This window comes from Phodopus roborovskii, unplaced genomic scaffold (genome assembly GCF_943737965.1).
Source record: "Phodopus roborovskii unplaced genomic scaffold, PHOROB, whole genome shotgun sequence".
Lineage (NCBI taxonomy): Eukaryota > Metazoa > Chordata > Mammalia > Rodentia > Cricetidae > Phodopus > Phodopus roborovskii.
In genome coordinates, this window is record NW_026125444.1 from 9,978,628 (window position 1) to 10,004,451 (window position 25,824).

Here is a 25,824-nt window from a genome sequence, read left to right on the forward strand (position 1 = left end):
TGTGTGTGTGTGTGTGTGTGTGAGAGAGAGAGAGAGAGAGAGAGACATGGTGTGTGTGTGTATGCATGTGTGCAATGGGCACATGTGTGTACATGCTCATGTGTGGCTTATACATACTCATGTATGCATGCACAAACCTGAGGACAATGCCAGGTGTCCTCCATGTTTCTACCATGATTTTTGATCAGGCAGGCCTCTTGCTGACCCTGACATCCTCAGTTAAGATGACGAGAATGGTGAGTTTCTGGTTTGCTGAGGTTGCAGGTACTGATGGCCTTATCCTGCTTGTATTAGGTTCTGGGGATTGGGGATTTTAATTCAGGTCCTCTTGCTTACATAGAAAGTACTCTTAGCTAAAGTCATTTCCCTAGCTTTGAGCTGTCTTAAATAATCATGTCACTGATGAAAATCTAACAGTATGTAAGTTAGGAGATATGAAATAATAGGAAGTCTTCATGCAAAAATTAATAGAACAAAAGGCCTCTTTTTCTATCACACAGAAAAATATAGTTGTATTTTCATTTATTTCAGAATGATAAAAGGAATAAAGGCTAGAAATGAAAATGATCATGGCTTTAAATAGAATGGGACTATTAGAAAAGGAAATGGTGCTACATGTTTGCAAATCATTAACAGGTAAATTTGTCTATGAATTTATAATGTATGTATGTGATGTCAAGTTGTTAATACTAGTTGTTTATTTATTGCTTTATATAATAATGACCAACATAGCAAGACATGCCCCATGGAGGTAACCAATCATTCTAGGATGGGATTCAAGGCCTACTCTACAAGATGAAACACATGCCAGGTACTACAAGTCAGGCCAAGAACCCATGGTTGGGGAATTCACAAGTCTCAGGGATGAACTTACCACTGTTACTCTGTTAGATGAATATAATATTAAACTAACCTCTAGCTATCCATCTTTCTACATTAATGCAGCTACCCTAAGTAGCATGTTTCTTTGTGCAGTGGACTGTAATTAAAGCAAAAACTTACAATTTATCAAAGTACAGAGAATGTGTGTCAGGGTAAGATCAGCTACCCACGGTATCTATCTCACACACCCCCAAAGCTCCTTGGCTATTGTGGAAGGAAGAGTGGCAAGATGGTAAAAGCCAGAGGTCAGGGAAGACTAGAGCAAAATGATGTCTTCTTATTATGGCAGAACTGCTGTCTTCATGAACGCATGAGCTGGGCTGCCTTTATAAGGCCTGCACAAGATCAGAGCAATCAGCATTTTAGTTTGAAAGATGGGACCTCACAAGTTCCTATGCCTGAGAGCTAGTGACTGTTGAAGGCATCTGGAGGGAGAGACATTTATTTAAGGGTATGTTTCCTGGTAGGTTGACTATTCTCCACCAGATGACCCCACACTTATATTTATAGGAAGTACAAGTTGGACTTTGTAAGTAGTTAAAATACATAAATACATAAATTTCATAAAGTTGGGAGGGTTGGGAAGTGGGGGATGGATCTAAAATGAGTTGGTAAGGAGGAGTAGAAGATGAATGTGATCACAATACATTAAATGAAAGTAATGAATAATAAAATATTATATTAGAAACTAGCTGTTTAAAACCACACAACATATAAAGGTTAAGAATGGAATACTGAAACTCTTCAAACTCTAATAACTGTGCTTTATTTGATTGATAGTCTAGTATATTGTTCTACAAGTTCTAATTGAATACCAGTATTCTTTATCAAATGGGACCACCTGCTATAAAATATACAATGCAGTGTATTAATTTGAAGAGCTATACCTTCTTAAATCTGAATAATTAGAACTTGAAGACATGCACCAGTTTCCAGTAGTAAAACAAAATAAATGTTTTTCAACTTATAGTTGAAAACATGGAAGCCAGTAATGAAACAGCAAAGGTGTAGGAGGCAACAATTCTCAGCTGTTGGATTCCTCAGGGCGACTTCACATTTTTACCTTAGGAAATATATAATTTAGCATATAGTAAGACATGGCATAGAATCTTCCTTGTTATATCAGAATTTTAGCCCAAGGCCAATGATCAAAATTAAATGCTTCATCACCTCACACTTGTTTGCAATATTGAATGTTTTATTGTATTGTGTTCATGTGGAGGGCAAAGGGCTGCTGCTGGGAGTGGGCTCTCTCTCCACCACATGGATCTGGAGATTGAACTCGAGTCCTTGGGCATGGTGACAGGCACTTTTACCTCCTGAACCATCTCTCCAGCCCCCAAATCAACCCTTTCTAAGTGCCTGCGAAAATGTTTCTAGAATTGCCTGTTGAGGAAAAACTGTTGATATTCAGTTCTTTGAGAGGAAAACGTGTTCTGAAAAAGCTTTCTTTCTCTGCCCAGGTCTTTCCATTCCAAAGTCAGTGACCAGTGTGGAGAACAGGATTCTTAGTCAGTCATCCATCAGATTATATTTGCCATCTCAAAGGCACTGAATAAGGTAGATTGTTGGGGTCCATCAGAGTTCAAACCTATCCTTGCTCTTTCAAGGTTCAAGGCCTAGACCAAAAGGTCTAAGATGTGGCTACTGTAGGATATTCAGCCTAAGGTGTGGCCTAGATAACAGAATACTTGATCTAAGGTTACTAGAAGTCTTAATCCTCAAGGCCAAATAACATGAGGTTTTCTCTAAGGTGTGGTTACTAGATGCTTTGAGAATTAAGGAATAATCATGTCTGTTCCTTGTATCATGGTTAAGAAGTCCCCCCCCCACTTCTGTTGGGGTATATAAGAATTTTGAGCAATAAACTTAAGGCAGAAACTTAAAGATGAATCCCAGTATTCACTGAATGCCCTCCCAAATCTATCTTCTGTCTCTAGCCTGTTTCTTTCCTCAATCCACACTCCCCCCTCTCAAGTATGAATTGGACAGGTTGGCTGGACCTGGCAGTAGGTTGAACTCAACACTACACTTCTACACTCCTTAGAGACTTCTTAGAAATCCTGAGATAGCCTCATCCTAACTGGCAGTAGAGGAAGCCAATGAGCATCTTGGTTGTTGGGGCAAAGCCTGGAGCACACTGGGGCCCTGGAGGCACCACGTGCTTTTGGAAGTATGGGAAAATACAAATTTTTAAAACAACAGATTATTGGTAAAGCTAATAACCCAATTTTAAAATGGCATAAGGAAATGAGTGGATAAATCGTCAAAGAAAATATACAAATGGCAGCAGGTGTATGAAAAATATAGCCAGTATTACTAACCACAAGGAAAACAAAAATCAAAACTAGAATGAGAATACAGCTTATATCTGCTAGGATGTATTAAAAAAAAAATCAAGACATGAATTTTGGGGAGGATGTGGGGGGGGAATCCTTAAACACCATTGTGAGGATACAAACGAGATTGGTCACTACTAAAATGATTATGAATAGTTGCACAAAATGCTTGGAACTATAAATACTATCTGATTCAGAAATCACGGTTCTGAGTATGTATCCCAGAGAATTTAAATGAGATGTGCACGCTTGTGCTTACTCTAATGTTACTCACAATAGAGAAAATGAGGAAACACCATAAATATCCCTTAAGTTTTAGATTTTAAAGACTTTGGGGCTGGAGCAGGGGCAGGGCAGCTCAGGAAGTGAGTACCTGCCTAGCATGCACAAGATTATGGGTTTAATCATCAGCAACAAAAAGAAAATAATAGCATACATAGAAAAGAATGCAATTAGGCATCTGCCCAATGTAATGTGGGTGAAACTTGAAACATTATACTAAGTAACTTAAGTTGGTCATCGAGAAATACTACACAATTTCATCCATGTGAATTATCAAGAATAATTAAATGGAATTTTGCTTGTCAAGGGATAAAATTCATCATTGATCATAAAGGAAGGAAAATGAGTAAGTTCCAAGTATCTGTAATTCACCTTATGCTAGAATCAACCATATCTTTTCTGTAAATTTAAAACTACGGTACGGAAGAGCTCAGGTTAAGTGTTCCAACCAGGTAAAATAAAATTAAAATTAAATAGACAACAGATTGGTTCAAAAATACTTAAAAAGCTGTAACCCTAGAAACCGCCACCCCCAGTTTTGCCAGATGACTACTTATTCTCCACTCCAGTTGAGTGGGACAGTCTTATCTCACTAGAACAATAAGGTAGCTACATCATTCATGCAAGTAGGATAGGACACTGCTTTTAAAGTACATTTGAAAGCAAAAGAGCTCTTGAAAGTTAGAAATATGGTAAGAAAACACTAATAGAAGTGTGGCAACAGAGTAGAGAAAAGCTCTTTTAGGGTTTTATTATTGTGAAGAGACGCTATGACCATAGAACATTTGTAAAGGAAAACATTTAATTGGGGATAGCTTACAGTTTCAGAGTTTAGTCTATTATGGCATGTAGGCAGACATGATTGTGGAGAAGGAGCTGAGAATTCTACATCTTGATCCTCAGGAGATACACCTCCTTCAACAATGCCACAACTACTCCAACAGGTCACACCTCCCAGTAGTTCCTCTTCCCATGGACATATGGGAGCCATTTTTATTCAAAACATCTCAAAAGCCTTCCCAAAAATAGGAGAAAAAATGGATAGAAAAGAAAGCAAATCAGAAGGTCACAGAGGCCCAATAGTCAGAATATGGTGGAAATGAAAATGAAGGAACTATCAAATAAATCTTCAAAAAGCATTTTATAAACTCAAAAGGTACAGACGGAAAGATCTCAGTGAAAGAAAGGAAGAAGAAGAAGAAGAAAGAGAGAGAGAGAGAGAGAGAGAGAGAGAGAGAGAGAGAGAGAGAGAGAGAGTATTGGGAACTCCAGTGACTTTGTAAGTCTCACCAACAGACTTGAAAACCACAGCATTTTCAAATTCTAAAATCAAACCAACCCAAGCCAATTCAACACCAAGGTAGGGATGCTTTATATTCTAGTTTGGGTTTGATCTTCTGAAACAGTCTTATTAGTAGGAGCCTTATATCCTCCTGTCTTAGTCTCTCAATTACAGGGCTGTACCAGTGTGACAGGCTTAGATATGTTACATGGAGAAAGTAATCAAACATTGAAGCAGGAAAGAGAGATGCTTTCCCTTGTAGTGGCTTTAGGAAACAATACATTACTTGTCTTTTCCATCTCTGAGCACCTTTACTTCACAACACACAACCAATCTGAAGCCCTCTATCATCTTTAACATACGTATGATTACACAAACCCACTCAAATACAATCCAGGACAATTTACTTAATTTCAGGACAGCTGATCAAGAAACCTTAATTTCCCTTCAACCTTAACCTTTGTGAGATCACAAGACATATTAGCAGTCTGGAAAGATTGGAGTATGGAACTCTTTGATGGGGGTCACTGTTTTGTTCAAGAATATCTAGATATGCAATGAACAAATCAAAGGTAGTAAGGCACTGGATTTTACCCATGAGAGATTCCCATGGGTAAGCTAAAAGGTAATGGATCATTGTATCTCTTCAGACAACCTTTTTGCTTCCTCTTCCAAAGTGTTGCTTGAGCTGTGATAGGAGAGAATTAATGGAGACATCCCATTCAGGATGGGGTGTTACAAAGTCTTTCACTCTTCACATTGTCCAACTGTGAGCCTCTGTATTTGTTCTCATCTACTGAAGGAGGAAGGTTCTCTGATGATGTCTGAGCAACATGCTGATCTATGAGTATAGTAGAATAAGGTTAGTAGTCATTTGGTTGCTACATTCTTTTAGCAGAACAGTAGTATTAGGTTTTCCTGAAGGTCCTTGGCCTATCTTGTCTCAGGTTCTTGGTCACTCAAGCTGTGTCAAGCATGGGTTCCACATCATGGAGTGGGCCTTAAATCCAATCAGGAAGTGGATGGTTATCACCAGAAGCTTCATTCCACTATTGCACTAGTATACTAGCACACAGGACACAAGGGTTTGTAGCTGGGTCATTGTTTACCTTTCTCCTTCAGTAGCATCTAGCATCGATTCAATTTTAAATCGTCTGTCTAGATAACACATAATCTAGTTACAACCAAGGAGAGCATGCCTGTGTATAGAGTTGAAGAACTGTGCTATTTTTAAAAGGCTTTTCTTTTAAATTATCTGACAGTAAAAAGAAGGAAAAGTGACCCAAGTTTAAAATGATAAAACTGTTTCATTTTTAGAAGCACTGGTATAAAAACTGGGGCTGTTGTAAATATAAACAGATGAAAGTCTATGACATCATGATTCTAAAGCACATAAGCTCATTTGACACTTTTCTTTCTGTGGGCGAATAAAGGAAGAAAGACTCAAAAGAGATTTTCTTTTGTAATCAGTAATAGTCCTGCCCTATTCCACCACTTACTCATTCTCCCTTCTTAACCTCCTGCAGACACCCTCACAAGGGAGAAGCAGCTCAAAGACCCATAGAAGACAGGTGCTAATAATGTCTCCTGTACTGTTTCATCTCTTAGACTCACTTTTAGCATTCAAATCACAAGGAAAGACAGTAAAATAATAACCAAACCATTACACAACCATAATACAGTATTCAGTACTGACTCCAGGTTTCCTGGTGTTCTTTCATTTTCCTTTCTCATTCTCCTGTTCCATTCCTCTCTCCCTCCCTTCATCCACCCCAGGAGCAGATTACTTTACATCGTTCATATTTGCTTCTCGTCTCCTACTAGACGTCCTGCAAAGGGGAAAGTGGCCGTACATAGATATCTCTTGTCTGTGTGAAGATAATTAAGTTGTCAGTGCAAGGCTGGCCAGCTCTCCCTTTCCCAGAAACTGTGAAAGCACATGCTGAAAAGAAGCTACCCCAATCCTCACAGCTCCCTAGACTGTCAGCCGACCAATTGTAGGGAAGCTAGATACCCTAGAGAATCAGTCAATTAAATCCACTACAGGCGCCGAGGGAAGAAGAAATTGACGTAAACTCAATTTCCCCTATCACTGCAACATAACCCAGCCCACCCTGACTGGTGTGTTCATTATCTCACATTGCCTTTTGTCGTTTTAACTTTCCTTCATTTGGAGGCATTCACTCGTGCTATTAAAAGCTTGATTAGGCTTCAAATTATAATTTTCAGGTTAGTCTGTATGTAAACTACATAGACATAAGTGCTATGAAGAACCAGTTTGACTGGAAGATAAACTAGCATGAAATGTTAAACCAGCTTATATGGCAGGGACTCACTAGATGATATTGGTAGACCTGAGTACTGCTTAGGAAAGGTGAGGACTTCCTATGGCTGGCTAGCTATGAGGAGATGAGACCATGTGATCATAGGAATTGAGGTTTAAATTCCAATGTGACCATCATATCTTTGTGTCTAATAATGCTGAACAGTTTGGGTGTTGGGAAACACCTGTAAAATGGGGAAATTATGCCCAATGTGTGGCATTTGGGAGAGACTTAAGTTAGCATGCCAAATACAGTGAATGAGTGGAGTTGGAAGACATTAAGGATGCAGTGATAATTCTAGCATGAGTTACTTTCCTGGTAAGAGTTTAGAAAATGATCTTGAGCACCTTGGGAGGTGAAAACAATCTGGGAACTCAGAGGGTTGACTGGTTCTGCTGTCATTTTCAGATTCTTTAAAACCTTATCTTAGCATGGGATATTTTATAGTTTTTTTATATGGGTTTTGCAAGCTGTTCTTCATATCTTTGGCAATTTCTGTGTCTTGTGGATATCATATTTATGTATCTTATTTCTTTTATTGATTTTTACTTATTCTTTTAACATGTTCATATTGTTCAACTTATTCTTTATATCATTAATGTTTCCTTATATTTCTTATCTTTTCAACAATATTTAATATTTTTTATGTATACAAGTATTTTGCTTACTATGTAGGTCTAGTCTATGCACCACATTCAAGTACCTGGTGCCAATAGAAGTCAGAAGTCAGAAGAGGGTATAAACTCTCCTGGAACTAGAGTCATGGATAGTTATAAGCTGCCGAGTCAGTGCTTGGAATTGAATGCAGGTCCTCTGTAAGAACAATTGTTCTTAACCACTGAGCCATTTCTCCAGCCCTATTTTTCTATCTTAAAGTGAAAATCCTAACAGCCTTTCTCTTATGTTCTTTTTAGTACACTGATACTATCACCTTTTAATTTTTATACCTTAGTTTTTAGCCTGTTGCATATCAAAATATGACTCTCTCTGAAGTAATTTTAATTTCATAGTGGGAAACTTCCAAAAGACTCTTGGACTAATTTGACAGGAAGAATTGACTATGTAGAAGCTGGTCTTTTGGGATAACACCTGTAGGGAGTGGAGAGATGCCTCAGTCATTCGGAGCACTTGATGCTCTTGCAAAGGACCACATCAGATGACTCACAATTGTCGCTACCTCCAGCACCATGGTGTTTGATGCCCTCTCCTGACTTCTGCAGGCATTCTTATATACATATGCATACACACCCATATAAAACATAATATTTTTTTAAAAATTTAAGAAACAACTTTTAGGTTCTTTTGGTTGAAAAGCTAAGGTCCATAGCTTCATTGGAAAAGGAGAGTCTGAAACCAAGTCCTAAGTAATAAGTAATAATCCCAATTAGTGCTAAATTGTAGTACAATTAAAACATTCTCTGACCTTTAAGTTTCCCCAAGGCAGAAATACATTTTCCTCCATTGTGTATAGAATCTCTGCCACTAGCTAGCGCTAAAAAAATAGAATAAATTGTAAGGATGGATAATGTTTGGCTAGACACTAAGGAGGAAGTCATCAAATTGAATGCTCTCCCTGTAAAGCTACAAAAGACATATTGATACGGAACATCATGTTTTAGTTTCCTGTCTGCAGTGTGATTCTCTCCCAGCTCTCCCAAGTTTTGGGTAAACTTTAGAGCCATAAAATTTGCTCCATAGTGAAGTGATACAGAAAGGACACTCAGATACACTTAGTTGACTCTGGAGAGAAACAGTCCTCTAAAGCCTTTTATGCCACTTGGGTTTCAATGATATATTCCTTTGTTTGCTTTCAGCCCACAGAGTCAACCATGAAGCAAAACTTTGATCAATGCCTGCACCATCCAATCATTCCCTGAAGCAGTGGTGCCTCTGCTTTGTTCTCCTATATTAATATTTTGGATTCTTTCAGGGATTATGCTACAAAATACTTGTGCTTGAATGACCAAGTAGACATACAAGCCAGAAATTCCTCTCAAGACAATAATCATCTTATTTGGGCAGAAAGCACATCTTCATTTTTTGAATAGTGTTTACTTCTCACATCACACACCATTTATATTATTCATATTTGACTCTGAGTCAACTTTTCTAAATGTACTCTGTATTAGGGAGCAAAGGAAGCCAAGTTTCAACTATAATAGGCACCTGGTTAGAGTTTGAGAAGGAGCTGGTTAGTGTTGAATCTTACAGATCTCCTCAAGGAAGAAGTATAAACAAGTACATGACTTCTGCCATGACATCTGCCTTTATTTTCCAGTGACATTGGGAAGGTGGTTCCCACTTCAAAAATCTCCTGTGAGGATTACATAATCATTGACACACTGCATTCCTCTCATGGTTTCAGGATAAAAACTAGAAGGTTGATAGTGCTTGGTGTATTGCTTTATGCCAGCATCTCAGTCGTATATCTATTTCTTATGAGAGTAATGAGCCAGTTCCCCACAGCAGTAGAGTTTCTCAGCTTCTCTTCCTATTTTTAGGAATAGGAGAAGCTAGCTAGAAATAATATAGTAGCAGTAGGTACTTAAGAAAAAATGGTTAGAGGCAAATGCCAGGTTTTAGAGTCCCAGAAATAGAATGCTTCTTAACGCTTGAAAATGTGATGTTTTTATTTATTTTCAAGTTTTTACACCTAAAAGTTTATAAACATGTTTAAAAAATGTAAATAAATATGGCAGATACTGGTGCTTGGACCTTCAAAGAAAGTAAGAAAGCCCCATGTTTGACTAGGCCCCTGTGTGCAAAAAGGAGACTTATCAGCTTACATTAAAGGTGCTTTAGGCTTGCTTGTGCATGTTATCATTTGAAGAACTGTGAACTTGAAACCAAGTTACAAGAGAAGACAAATATGTTATGAATAGTATGTCTACTATCCTCACCAAGGAAAGCAAATAAACCTAGAGAAGTGTAACATCACAGTTTAGGGGGGTCTCAATTAGTGTACATAACGTGACAGAAACATCTAAGATACCGATGGGAATTTGGTTATAATTGGACAAGAGAAAGAAGAAGCAAGCAACAATGGCTTGAAAGACTCCCTTCTTGGCCAGATGAGTGCATGTATTTGAGTATTTATTGGGCACTGAGCATGAGCCCGGTCAATTGAGTATATAAAAATGATGGTAGCAACAGAACAAAATTGAGAAGTAACCTGAAACCTGGTGACTGATGAGGTAGCGGTGACCAAGGAAGGGAAGATATGACTTTCCAGGTCTTGTAGACCACAGAAAGCAAGGAAATGAGATATTTAACCTCAGGGGTACAGGACATTCAAATACATTAGGGAGTCACGGTTTTTAACCTTTCATAGTAGTTTAAGTAAGAATGTCCCCCATAGGCTCATATATTTGGATGCTTGGTCATCAAAGAGCAGAATGTTTGAAAGAATTAGAAGGATTAGGAAATGTGATCTTGCTATATGTAAATGACCCCTAATTGACTGCTTTCATCTGTAAGAGCTGCTTTGCTCATGGTGTCTTTTAACAGCAACAGAACAGTGTCTAAGACACTTTTTCAAGATCTCTGTAAATGACATGAAGGCTGAAGCCCAATTTCAGGGGTCTGAAGAAGTATTAGAAAAATAAAAAGTAGGCAAAATAGTGACAACCTGGTCTTAAAGAAACCTATGAAAGAAGTTATCTCTGGGACTCTAATTATGAGACATGATGTTAAGGGAAAAAATTTAAGCAGAAAAAATATTGTTAGAGTTGGTGAGGAAAACAAATAGGCAAAGGAGAGGGATATAATTAACAGATCCCTGACCTCACCAAAGCCAGATGGTTCAGATAAAGAGGAATCAGAATTTAGTGGGAGCAGGAGGACCTCATTGTGGAATTGGAGGAAAATACAAGCTCTTTCCCTAAGTGTATGTAAGCTATTTACCTTGAATCACTAAGACAAATATATGGCTGGCAGTTGGAGAGTGATAATATTTTGGTACGTATACCAGCTAAATAATGATTTTAATGTGATTTTTAAAAATCATCATGGATAGACAGATACTATTGTCTCATATCTGTAATCCCAGAAATTGGGAAGATGAGGTTGGATGGTCATGATATGGTAGCAAAGCTGGACTGCCTCAAAAACAAAATATACAGACACATATTGATATCTATAGTGTGTCATTTATAGCGCTTGTGAGTTATGTTTAATCCAAATTGGTTTCAGATAACTATTTGTAAGAAATACTTATATTGAGAATAGTTTATTCCAATCGTACAATTATTTGCTAACACCCAAAACTCATTTTATACTTTCTTTTTATTTTAAGATACCTTGGACACTTTTCTAAGGCTTATATGGCAAGCCATGCTTAAGCTAGTGGGGAGAATATGATTCCTCCATTATCACCACAGGGAAGATGGGATGAGCATAAGGGAACAAGATCTATAGATGATCACTAGCTTACTGCCAACACAATATAGAAGAGGAACATCCCCTTGTTCTCTAAATATACAATCAACAAAATATTCATCTTGCTACAACCAACAGTTAGTACAGCACACTGAGGACTAACATGAGCCTTGCAAAAAATGTTTCTACTATATGGGAAAAATTGATACGTTCTGGATAACATGTCATCTTTGGAAACACCCACGGCCACAGGTCCCTGTTTACTTGTCTGTCATTCACATTAGATGCTTACTTTAGATACTGAGCGTGGACTAAAGTACACAAAAGGGCTAATGACAGGGCACCGAAAACAGCCAGCCAGAAACAAAGGTGGGTGGGAGTTGGGGTAAGACAGTGAGAGCTGAGAATACATTTTTCACAAATCCAGTATGGCTTATTATTCTCCGATATCCCAAGATGGCTCCTGGTACCCACCGATTCTTCTTTTAAGTGATCATAAAGTAGGCTTTTAATACAGTATTCTATGATGAGCAAAAGCTACTTTGGTGTGGTCAAGAAGACACCAAAGCAAAATTTCCTGGAGGAGTTAACATGGCAATTTACATGAGTCCAACTGTTTCTCCAGGAGGTCCTTTGAATTTTTACATGTAGGTATGATATATAGATGTAGAAGGAAAAAAAAAAAGGCAGGAAGAATAATAATGTAAATTTATCCAGAAAATCTGGATAATGTATACACAGGAACTAATATTATTCTTTTTATTATTTCAGTGCCATATGCCATTAGAAAATTTCAAAGTGAAACAATGATTAAGGACTATTATCCTATTAAAACAAGTCAACATCTAGAACACTGACACCACAATTATGGAAAGGAATAACCAGAACTCTAATTCATTGCTAGTGGAAATGGAATGCCATTTTAGAAGACAGTTTAGCAGATACTTACAAAACTACACACACTATTAGATGAGCCAGCAACCAACCATTCTCCATTGTATTTTCCCAAATGGGTTGGAAGTTGATATCCACACAAAAATGTGCGTCTGGGTGCTTATAGTTACCTGGCTGAGGCTGATAACTGCTGGAGGAGCAATCATAATGCTCTTCAGTGGATAAATGGATAAATGAATGTTAGCACATACAGACAATATATTGTTCAGTACTATCAAGCTATGAAGACTTGAAGTAAACTTAAAAAAAAAAAAACTATTAATAGAAAAAAAGACAACCCGAAAAAGATATATACTAAATAATTTCCAACCGCAAGATGTTTGGGGAAAAAAAATGAAAATTTTGGGAGTGAATGTCAAAGTAGAAAGGATTTTTAGGGTAATGAGATAATTGTGTGATAGTACATTATCAATATCAGTATCTCTCCTTATATTTGTGTGTGTGTCCATATATGTGTTTATATGTCTATCATCTTTGTGCCTATGAATCAATCCATTGCACATAATTAGTTTTGACAAAGTCTAAAGAACGTACAACCCTGAGAGTAAGCCTCATATAAGTTACATATTTGAAATAATAATGAAATGTTTGTGTGAATCCATTAGCACATGTACCACTGCGATTATAATGACAATGGGAGGCTATGCATCTCTGGGTGCATGAAACATGTGTGACTCTGAACTTTATACTCAGTCACAGAGCTTAGAGCTGTTCTAAAACAATAAAATCTAGTGGAAAAAAATCAAAATCATTTTACAGGCGATGTGGTCAAATATACAAAACCCTAGTTTGTGATAAAGCAAGGCTCTGAAAGATTCTTATTAACCTTTAGTTTTAAAAACATATAAAAAGTAAATATATCCATCAATATGGCATCATAACAGATGGAATACTTAAAAGGCATGTTGTCCCCTGAAAATTCCTGTGCTGAAACCTGTTCTGGAGCTTTGGGAGGTGAGTACATCCTGGGGTTGGAATCTTCCCAGGTGGGATTAGTGGCCTTACTGCTAAGGCTCCAGAGAGTGCCCCTGCCCATTGACAGTGCTAGGTTTCAGCAAGAGAGCCAGGCATCAACAAGAGAGGAATTGGTTTTCACCTTTTGCAAAAGCTACCAGTCCCTGATCCTAGACCACAGCCTCCAAAGGTATGGAAAACTGATTTCTGGTGATGGCAAGCCAGGCTACAGTGTCTCACTATAGCAGTCAACCCTGGCAGATAAAATGTAGATTCATTGCTATAACAATTTTTAGTGTAAGAGAAAAACTGGAATTTAAGTAACTTTCAACCATTATTTAAATTTTTATGATTATTTTTCTGCCACTCTTTTTGTTTGCTTTTTTGAGACAGGGTTTCTCTGTGTAGCAGCTCTGGCTGTCCTAGGGCTCTCTTTGTAGACGAGGATGGCCTTGAACTCACAGAGATCTGCCTGCCTCTGCCTCACCAGTGCTGGAATTAAAGGGGTGCACCACCACTGCCTGACTTTTTTTTTTTTTTTTTTGACACTCATTTAAGTTCAAACTATGTGATAAAATTATCCAGATCCCTTAGGATGTCAATGTCCCTGATAAGAAAGGAAGGATACCTGCCCTTCTGGGTTTGTTGATAGAATTTTATCACTGAATTGCATGCATGGAATATCATAAGTATAAACTGAGTTATTTTATTCTGAACCATGACAAGATGCTAAAAGGGTAAGTATGCAATGTGTTAGGTTTTTGTCTGAAGAATAGTTTTGTCTTTTTCAGATGGACTCAGGGCTAATCCCCTCTTACCTTAGTGTTCTCAGGGAGACCCTGGGAAGAGCATAGGCTACCTACCTAAACCCCAAGGGACATGAGATGCAAACATACAGGTGGGTAAAAGTAAACAAAAAGTATTTACAAGGACAAATCCAAACAAAACACCAGACTACACTGTAGAATGTGATATTAGTCTTCTGATGTGAAGAAAATTTGTAAAGTGCAAAATATGAGATAAATCTATTCTCACAATCTAAATATACAGTTCCTATAAAGAATTGCGTCTGAAAGACATCTTAATTACAAAGACCTGCCTTTCATCTAAAGAAATGACTATTACCTTATTAGATCACAGTTAATACTTGATTCAACGTACTGCTTTGCTGTAGTCTGATTTTCAATGGAAATAATTTGTGGAGTAAAGAAACATATTAAAAATGTGGCTATTTCATGATTGCAAATGACTAACAACTATAAGACACATCAAGGCAGAGTTTTGAGATTTAGTAGACAAAATGCAGTTGTTTTTTCTTCTTCTCCTCCTCCTTCTTCTTCGTCGTTGTCGTCGTCATCTTAGTCTCCTTCTCCCTTTCCTTTTCCCTCTCCCTCTGCCTTTCCCTCTCCTTCTTTTTATTTCCTGAAGTGGTGCATGCCACAGCATTTGTGTAGAAGATAGAAGACAGCCTATGGAAGTCAGTTCTCTCTTTCCAGTGTGGGACCAGGGGATCAAACTCTGGTCATCAGGCTTAGTGACTAGAGCCTTTATCTACTGAGCCATCTTGCCTATCTAGCTTAGAAAAGCAACTAAACTTCCTTTTGTTGTTCCCTAGGTGTTCAAATACTAGTGAGATGGCTTAGCATTTCAGGTGCAAGCTTCTTCCTGAGGAAATCAATGTTTGTTATAGATGAGCATTCCCAGTCTCCTGGAAACCAAAGTGCTTTCAAATATGAGATTTCAGTGTCTTTCAGTATGTTTTCCAACCCTTTTGATAATCAAATTTTCCAGTTTTCCTTTCTGCATAAATACACATCTCTAGGAGAATGTCCCTGCCCACTCCAGCCCACATTCAATAGGCAATTTTTGCCAGAACTCTGGGTGCATTTCTAATGGATAATCACACCTGTTGTGATAGTAAAAATGGCTAGAATTTTTCTTCCTCTATGGAAACTCTCAACCTGCATTAGAATCTCCGTGGCATTTTTTTGTTTCCATGCATGGGAAGAATAGGGTCAAGGATCAACTTCTTACACTGATATGTGCTCCTAAACAAACCCTTTAGCTTCAAGATCCTGACTACAATGCATTCATCATTCAAGAATTGATAGCAAGATGCATCATTAGCTCTGTACATTGAGCCCTGTGTTCTGAAGCGGTGGGAATTCTGTGAGAACTGGTAGTCACAGCTAAAACAGACTCGGATCTCCAATTTGTATGCATTAAGTGTCCTTTGAATTTTATAAAGCACTGGCTTCGAGACAATAACAGAACACAAGAGTACATGCTGTACAGATCCCTACCTCAAACTGAGTACCAGGGATAATTCCAGAACTTGGTTTCCTGTGCCTTGGATGTAACTCCTAAAAGGTTCCAAATGGAGTCTCTTGTTGGGGCAAAATCTACCAATAACAAAAAGCACATCACATATATGAAAATCTCATGAATATTCAGAATGGTGTATTCAGGCTGTTCGCTGACATCACCACCAGTTAACTTATTTCTTGTGAACTTCAACTTAATTCAACAAACATTTCAGAAATACCTATTAAAAATCCCCACCCCACCCCCAACTGGGAGTTCAGGTTATAGCACTAACTCAGACACACATACAAAAAACAAACACCTCCATAGAAACACGCGCATATGGAGAGAATGACATGCCCATCTCCGAGGAAGCATGGGGTGTGTATTGTATTTCTTTTGTGTACCTTTCAATCACACAATTAAAAAAAAAAAAAATCTTCCTGCAAGACCCTATGCAAAGAGCCCTTGGGAAGTTCTATCCAGGATGACCACAGCAGTGTTGTGAGTTCCCCACAGCTGTGCACAGCATGGCAGAGTAATTGGGGTCCAGGGAAGGGTCAGCCCCGACCAAATGGCCACAACAGGATTGGAGTTAACTGCCCTAGTGGTTGGTAATGGGGGCTGGAACTACTTTACTTACTTGGAAAATGAAAGAGAGGGAGGAGAACGCAGTTTACCCAGGCTCTCTCACCCCTTCCCGGTGGGACCCACTTGGCAACTGCAAAGAAGACAATAACCAAATGAATGCCCAAAGGTCAGCCCCAAGCTGTGCCGGACAATGGGGACCCAGCCTCCTCTTGTAGCTTCCTAGGGGATGAAGAAGTCTTAATGAAGAGAGCTTCCCCCCCCCCCCCCGAGGATTCTAAGCCCTGGCGGATTCCACCCCCCCCATCCGCGGGCGGGGGAGGGGCGCGGGGCTGGGACAAGCTGGGATCCGCCACGCCCCTCTTCTGTCGCTGCGCGACCCCGGCCCCCGCCCGCGCTTCTGCTCCCCCGCCCCCGCCCCCGCGCTCCGCGCGTGCCCAGCCCCGAGCGCGTTCCCGCACTCCCGCGCCGCCGGCTGCTAGCGCTCAGATCCTGGCCGCCGCAGCCCGCGCAGGCAGGGACAGCGTCCCGCCCGAAGCCCCGCGCCTTGCCTGGGCTCGGTTCCCGCTCCCACGAGCCGCCTAGCCCCGCATTTGCCTGTCCTCCCTTCTCCCTTCTCCCTTCTCCCTTCTCCCCTCTTCTCTCCCTCTCTCTCTCTCTCTCTCTCTCTCTCTCTCTCTCTCTCTCTCTCTCTCTGTCTCTGTCTCTGTCTCTGTCTCATCACACGTCCACCTAGACCCTGACCAGTCACCAGCGTCCCCTGCCTCGGTGTCCCCACCCTCTGCTCCCTGGCGGCCGGCGGGGAGCCGCGGACCCTGCTGGAGATGCGAATCCTGCAGCGCTTCCTCGCGTGCGTCCAGCTACTGTGCGTGTGTCGCCTGGGTAAGTGATAGGACCTCCGCGGGGCGGCCGCGCGGGGCTCAGTCTCTGGGACACGGCTGAGGGAGGATATCAGAATATTCAGCAGCACCCAGGAAGAATCATCCTGGACCCCTAGATGTCATCCGCGCGGACTGCGCCCCCACCCCCTCAACTGCACCGCTGCCACCTGCCGGGTCCCAATACTGAGGCTCGCGTGGTCAGGACACCTGGACCCCCCGGGCCGCCAGGTCAGGGTCCCCGCTTGGTGCGCCCTCTCTTCTCCATGTTGCAAACTGTGGAAACAGCTTTGTAGACCTACATAAGAGGATGAGTCAGTGACGAGAAATACAATACAGCGGCGGATAGGGGCTACGACCTGAACGTTCATTTTTATGCTGTGGACTTGAACAGAAAGTACACGCGTCTGTCTAGAATTACACGCACTCGCCTGAAAGGTACTGAGCTGAACAAGCACCGACCTGACTTTGCTGTGGGTCTAGTACTTTCAATTTAGTCACATTCAAGTCCAGGCAGCCATTTACAGAAAAGTTTCAAATCCCTATGAGCATTCTGCCCCAGCTTCCAGAGAGGAGGGGCTGGTGGCTTACGGGGACCCAGCCCATTCCTGCAGCCACCCCACACCATCCATATATTGTTAAATGGATGTTACTCTCCGCAATCAACAGTTGTAATTACCTGGGGGCTGGGGGGTGGTCTGCAGATTTAGGTTTCCAAAAAGAAAAAGAATGTAAAATGTGTGGGTTTTTTGTTTGTGTGTTCTTATTACTGAAAGGCACCATCACGGTGATTAAAGGACTATTTGAAGCCATTAAGCTAAAAATTAGAATAGGTGCCTCAATTTGTGAGTATAACTGCTTAGCTCCCATCAGTCTCCTATAACCCTACTTTTACATTTTTGGATTGTTTATAATAAAGGATATATTAAATGTGCCTTTCCATCCAGTGGGCGGTGCTGCTCTTGGAGCAGCAGTAATTTTGTAAACAGCAGTCATTTCTAGTCCTGATGATGAGAATTGTGTCGCCACTATGGTGATGATTGCCTGTAACTCACTCTGTTTATTCACCTAACTTCAATCCCTAAGGTTTGGTGAAAGTGCTCAGGGCTAGTGTGCTGGATGCCTTGCACACCTTGCACACCGCTGACACTGACATGTAAGACAGCAGGAGACACCCACTACCCCACCCCACCCCCTGACCTTCACCTTGCTTGACTACAGGCTTGCAGTTGAGTGTGGTCTTGGTAAGATTACCCCCACCCCACCCCACCCCACCCCCCAAACTCACATTCCCACCACATTGGAAGTACTCTTCCAATCCACACCTGTTGAACTTATATCTTCACATTTCAGTCATAGACACTTTAACAACAAAGCCAGGGTATCTTAGAGGATTAGGGAAGCAAATTACAGTATTGCTTTGTACTTCAGCAAAAACACATGCCCAAGACTTCATTAGGGATGGTTTTAATTAAGAAAAACAGAATCAGTTGCCTTGTAATTTATCTGTTTGGAGTATAAGGTTTGGTGGTTATTTAGTATAGTCAGAGTTGTGTGTCATCACCCGCTTCTAATGAGCCTTGCCCATTGGCTGGCGTTTACCATCCCCCTGATCAACTGTCTATTGATCTGCTTGCTCTGTACATTTCATCTGAACAGAATCATGAAACATGTGTCCTATGATGCCCGGCTTCTTTCACTTAGCACTTAGCACAATGTTTTAAGTGTGTCAGTACTCAACAGTGTTTTAGAACTGAGCTGGATCCCAATATATGCAAATCACACACTTGCAAAGTTGATTTTTATTTTTCCTCAATAATGCATTACCCATTACTTGGGGGACACTGGCAAATGGGATGGATATATTGATCTTTGGATGTCCTGTTGTGGAAAACCAAGGCACATTATCTACAAATGACAAATTCAGCCTCCCTTTTTATTTCACCCTTATGTACATCAGTGTTTGTTGATGTATTTACTCTTCCTCTTCATTGTCTTTGGGCCATCCAGGTACTGTGCTACCCATAATATGTACTCAATAAAAGGTCTGAGGACTGACTGATGGTGTGATGCAGGCTGGCAATTAAAATATTACTAGACCACTCTTCTTACCATTATCCAGGAGCACATTGTAGAATTCACTAAGGTACTCACTGTTGACAGCTAATAACATCTCTGTGATCAGGGTAATATCACTGTCTGTGTCTCAGGTGTCCTGATGGTGTGAACCAAGCCATTTGACTTTCCTATAAGAAGGTATGACTATGAGTCATGGAGGAAACAGAGAGGTTTGAAGAGCTGTTAAAGAATCACTTCTTTTCATTTATGAAACCACAGGATCTTATAATTAAGTAAATTACAGAACTGCAAGCTACAGCAAATCCTCATGCTTACACATTCTTGTTAAAATGTAATGAATATGATTCTGAACTTCCTAGTTGTCTCACTGCTGTGGGGACCACGTTAAAAACAGATCATACCTAAGACCCCTGCAGGAATTATTACTTCAGCTATTCTGGGTGTGGTGCCTTCTTCAGCTCTGACTCTCAGATTGTCCTCTATAGCAAATTCTCCCACAAATGTTAAATTCTCACACATCCTCCAAATAAGAGTCACCATTCGGGAAATTTGTTACTTTTGGCAAGATAATTTTTCCTATACTTGGGATCTCCCTCTTTCTCTGCAGAGCAAGGCTGCTCTCAAGAGAGAAGTCTGCAGGAGAGATTCCCTTGTCAATGAGTTATTTCTACACTAAAAATGAAGAATCTTGCTTAGCATTGTATGCTGTGAGAATTTTGCTTCCGGTAAACATTCCTTTTCTGGAAGCATGAAACGTTTTCCCACTCCTCACACTTCAGGGAGGTCTGAGTGGGTCCATCCTAGGAGCTCAGTTTTTAGTACCTGTTTGCTAACTTCTCAGATTGTGTCTGGGAAATGGGTCTGTCAGTCAAGGCCACAGCACCCAAAGGAAGAGCTTGGTGGAAATGAGTTTTGTGCTTTAGATCCACTTGCCACCAACTCAAGTGTTTACACCTTCTCCCATCCCCATGAACCCATCTTCTCATTTCCTTCTCCCCTATCTGATATGAATCACTGATGAGGAAATGCAGACACAGATGAATCAAACAACTCTTCGGGCACCACACAGCCTAGTTCGTCTTTGTCTTTTCCAAACCAGACATTTCCTTTTGTGTGGTTTGATTTTTGTCTTTTACGTTTATTTGTTTTGTTTTAGACAGGGTCTTGTGTAACAGGATGGCCTTAAAAACTCTATGGAGCCAAGGAAGGCCTTGAACTCCTGATTGTCCCGCCTCCACATTCTAAGCTCTGATATAAGTGTCATGCATCACCATGCCTTGGTGACTCTTTCTGTGTTCACAAGAATGTCTTTTCCTGTTGAGAATTTCTAGGCTCAAGTTCTGGGATGGGGTGTAGCATTTCAGTCCTATTTGCTTTCTTGCAAATGCCCTTGGAGACTTTTCTTGTACATTCCCACATTGCATTTATTTTCCTTTTGAAATTTTAAGTGCATTTTTAAGTGTCATTTTTTAGGCAACAATAACCTCTAGGCCTCAATATGATCTTGAAAGTTGTGACAAACCTACATGGCCCTGTAATGAAGGCAACCCCTCCTAGAATACCTTTCTTTGCTGTATCCTGTTGCATTAAGGATAGTACTCAAGCAAGTCTTTGACACTTACACCCTCCACCCACCCATTCTGATTCACCCCATCCTGAAGACCTGTAAGCCTCACTTTTAAGCCACTCATCATGGTTCATACCTGCAATCTAGCACTTGAGAGGTTGAGGCTGGAGGATTGCTAGGAGTTTATGACCAACCTGGGCTACATAGTGAGTTTCGGCCCAACAGCCTCTTTTGCAACGTAAAAACTGTCTCAAAACAACAAAAGCCAATAAATAAATAAATAAATAAATAGATAGATAGATAGATAAATAAATGCCCCTCCCCCCAAAAAAACCTCTCCAATTCTGACTTTTAAGAATCTCCATTGACAACCAGTTGAGAGTAAGTGCCTTTTCCAACAATCTGTGAATGTGTTAAATGTGTTATCTCTCAAATATTTTAAAAAGCTTCCCACTCACTCAGTAATGCTAATGGTGAGAGCCAATTTAAGTAAGAATACATATCTGCATGTATCTGAAGTCATTAAAATTATTTAGAATGCTGATGCCTTGCTTTTGTAGTAGAAACCAATTTTTATCTATATGTGTAATTCTTCTGATATATGTATATAATATGCATTAGGCATTGAGGGAAATACTTTGTGCGATTTCACACTCCTAAAATACTTCAGTTTTTAAATTACGCTCTTTGATACCATGGCCACTTGGCATACGTGATTATTTGATTCATAATCTATCAGAATGAAATGACTCTTTTCTTTTTATCACACTAATCATGATTGATATGTATCAATTAATCAATCATAGCCTAGCTATATGTGTATGTGACTATAACAAAGGGCATTTCGGGTGCATTTCCTCCATTTAGAAAATCTGCTGATTGGGAGATGGTGGTGCAGGTGGTAAATGCTTGCCTTGTAAGCATGAGGACCTGAATTCAGACCCTCAGAGCAGAGCCATATAAAAGCCATGTGTGGTGGCTTGTGATTGCCATTCTAGTGGTGATGAGAGATAGAGACAGGTGTGTCCTTGGAGCCTACTGTGCGAGCAGCGCAGCCTACTAGGCAAAGCTCTAGTCTAATGAGAGACCGTGTCTCAAACAAAAGTGGGTAGCACCTGAGGTTATCTTTTGACCTTTGCGTATATGCACACACATGTGCATGTGTGTACCTGCACATGAATATAAAGAAAATTCATAGAACAACACTGTTTGGGGGATAACAATTAAAAAAATAATAGAAAGCAATAATTGATTGACTCATGAAAAGTTAACTCAACTAAACGGGAATTCTAAAGTCATTAATATTGTTTGAACTGTTGATGCATGGTGGTTATTTGTGGTCTGTATTATGTAATTATTCAAAGATCCTGAGACACGATGGTGGTTATGTGTAATGGGTAAAGAAGGGTTAATAGCCACTTCATGGCCTTTATAAGCTGGAATCCACAAGTGGTGATTTATGTGTGAGTGATCTTTCTCACACTACCTTTTCCATAATTTGTTTTTAAGCACATACTGTACTTTCTGGCAGTATATCTGTCTGTCTTCCAAACTGGACCAGCTCTTCAAGGGTAAAAACTATATTGTATTCTTCATAGATTCTTATTCCTGGCATCTAGAGGACATACCTTTTGAGTCCTTAATCCTCAAGGCCTTCGGGTTACCTTTATGTTATTGAGACCAGTCAATTTCTGTTGGTCTGTCTTTTGATACTGTTTCTAGATCAAGACTTTGGTCAGCATTACCTTGACCTGTTTACCATTAATGCCTGTTCTGGCACCAGACACCCATTTTCAGTGGTTCTTTAAGATCACCTAGCTCCAGATACTATCTATTCCATAAAAAGTAAAGTGCCTGTCTTTAATATTTCATGGACAGTTGCTGTTGTAGTCATAAGTGAGCATTTAATTGTTGATGAGTTGACATGAGTGAACCTAGATATGTTCAGGGTGAATGTGCTTCTCTGTATGTATGTGTGAGTATGTGTGCTACTCATGTGTTAAGAGGGGAGGATAAGAGAATGAGGTCAGTAATAAGAAATGAAAGATCTTTTCCACAAAGACTTTGCTTTCCATCAGCTCAAATCCATGGTATTGGATAGATAATGTTAAAATAGCCATGAGAGGTTGGTGGCCCAAGACTGTTCTGAAAACAAAACAACAGCAACAATAAAGAAGATGGGAAGTATAGTGGAATCTCAAGTTCTTCTATCATTTTCTTATTAATCATAGAGACAAAGTGCAGGGCATGCTGTTTAGCCCTACACACAGCATGCGTACAATGTATTTTCTTTGAATTCAAATGGGTGGGGATTAGGACAAGTGAGATATCGTCACATAGGTCAAGAGGAGAACTTAAAAAGATTTGCTCTTTTATTATGATATTTTCCTGATATTCTTCTCTATAGTCGCCTCCCTCCCCCCCTTTTTGATGTCATTTCCCCTTTTATCTTCACTTCCTTTGACTATGGATTTAAATAATCAAATAAACTTGGCACATTTCCTCTGCATCCTGATGAAGAGTTAGATAGGAAGGAAATTGATGATATTTGATGCCCTTAGTAAACCTACCTTTACTTTGTTAATATAATTTGGAAGGTGTGTACTTAGCATAATTTTAAAAGGATGGGTTAACAGATGCCTCTACTCAAAAATCCCCATGGTTAAAATAGGCTTGATTATCTTTTATTTCTTCTGATGTTTGCTCACAGATATTAAAGTAATTATTCAGGGTCTTGGTTGATGTGAACTTGCTGGTCTGATTCAATAAGTGTCTCTTTCATGTGCTTGTTCATGAGGCATAAATTTTATAAATTTCTTTGTAAATACATTCTTTATATTTTTGGAAAGAATAATTTATTCATGAGTTGGAAAAAAGGAAGTTGGATTAAAGTATTTATAAGAGAAACAGGTAGCTTTTCATTTTCAGAGAATCATTCCATCTGTCTCTGCCCGCCTTTCTATAAGCATGGGTCTTACTACTAAACCTTTATTGGAACTGATTAACTCAATATCTTGAGTTAGAATAAATGGAAAAATTATACTTTTAAAAAGTGACCTTTTAAAGCTGATATCATGGTTCCTACCCAAATCCTGAACACATATTTTGAAATGCTGGCCAGATATAAATAACCTTCTTGAAGTTCTCATGGTTTTCAATCATATTATCATCTGATTTAAACTGATTTCTATAATTAAATTATCATCCACTTTCATCTACACAATTTCTTGAATAGAACATGTAAAGATGTCACCTGTTACATAGAGTTGTACAAAACCAAGATCTGCTCACAGGAGCCATCAGCATGGCATTAAAGAACATGTAAGATATCATTCTCATGGATGTTTCCCTGCGAAAGTGTTCATAGACCTTGACTGGGGTCACAAGTTCTCACTAACTGCCACACTTTCAGACTTACCAGGTGTTAGTGTGTGCTTCCCCTCCAAATTCCATGTTGAACCCCTATCAGGACAGTAGTACTTAGAAATGAGACTTCTTAAGGGTAAATAGGTCTTGAGGTTCAAGCTGTTACAAAAGAAATTAATACCTGAGAGAGAAGAGACAAGAGTTGCATCTTTTTCCATCCCATAAAAACATAGGAAGAAGCCAGCCGTCTGAGAGCCACAGAGAGCCTTCATTGGGATCAAATCTCTTGACCTTTTGATATGGGGCTTTCTAGCCTCAAAACCTGTAAGAAACAAATGCCCATTGTTTTAGCCACTATAGTACTCAGGCTAACCAACCCACACAAATATCTTCTAGCTAAGATTATTTTAGTGTCTGAGTGCTGTGGTCAAGTATGGATGCTTTTTTCGAGCAATTCGGATGATTGGAGGACACAGTCAGAGTTTGAAAACTACAGATCTAGGCCAACCTCATGATACTACTAATCTCAGTTCATTTTCCTTAAGGTGGGGACACTGCCAGGTTATGTGCTTTGCTAAAACAAAGCCACCTCCATGGGACAAAGGCCTTGGAAAATATCCCGTCCCTCTTTGCTCTCCTTAAGGTAGTTTCAGTTTCAGAGTAACCCTAGAAGAGGAGTTTGGACTACAGTGGCTGACCTCAGAGTTTGCAAGCCAGACCTCAGGAGGGCAAGAGTCTTGGAGTTGATACAAAGGTTCAAGTCTATCAGCAGCTGGGAAGACAAATGAACCAGCTTTAGAGATAAGAGTCTCAAGTGCCATTTGTCCAGATCCAAGCATATGTTATCTTTCCATTTGCCAATGGTGCATATTCTTGGTGAGTACCTAGTCTTGTTTTCTTCATGAATTTTTCAGTAAAACTGTAGTGTTTTCTACTAGTTAACACAAGATGTAGCTACATTTCCCCCTCTATTTTCATCTATTTTATGTTATCTCTAAGCTCAAAATATCAATGTATAAATTATGCATAGTAAAATTCACAAAGAAAATATCAATTATTTATCATGTCCCAGCTATTTGGGTTTTGCTGTGTTTGAAAAGCCTTAATAGCATCCACTTAAAAGCTAATGATGGACTTTCCTGGATAGTAAAATTACCTCTTCAATACACTAATAACTCCGTAACGATAACATAAGCACAAATTGATGCTGTGGATCTTGATTGAGAATCTTCTTTGAGATAAATATTCATCTAGAGAGGATATATACCTACTGGTTAGTTACAACTTCACAATATATAAAAGTAGCTCCCTATCATGGAATACTTTGCAGCTGGATTGTGTGAGGATATATGTAGCTCTAATCCACATCTGGTAAGACAATTGTTTTTAGACCACGCAGGGAGGATGGGTAGGAAGACTTGCATGCTCACTGTGGGGGCAAGGGGTAAGGGCCAACAAAGACATACAGGAAAGCACAGAAGAGAGTCAAAATTTGGTATTTGGAGAGAGGGAATGATTAGGATGGATGTATAGTAACAAAATTCTCAAAGAGTAGGAAAGAGTTCCAATAAATGCTTGAAAAGTTTGGGATTGATATTTAATCCACCGTAATGGAGTATGACTACAGGGTTTTGAATAATAAATTGCT

At 39.7% G+C, this 25,824-nt stretch overlaps 1 protein-coding gene across 6 annotated transcripts in view; it reads left to right on the forward strand.

The window, feature by feature from the left end:
• Nucleotides 1–17,071: 17,071 nt before the first annotated feature.
• Ptprz1 (protein tyrosine phosphatase receptor type Z1) overlaps nt 17,072–25,824 on the forward strand; it is a 161,478-nt gene continuing 152,725 nt past the window's right edge. For all 6 annotated transcript variants that reach the window (XM_051175741.1, XM_051175742.1, XM_051175743.1 and 3 more), the window contains exon 1: nt 17,072–17,168. In XM_051175741.1, coding sequence (XP_051031698.1) covers nt 17,111–17,168 — 58 coding nt within the window. In that variant the 5' untranslated portion in view covers nt 17,072–17,110. The remainder of the gene's footprint in view (nt 17,169–25,824) is intronic.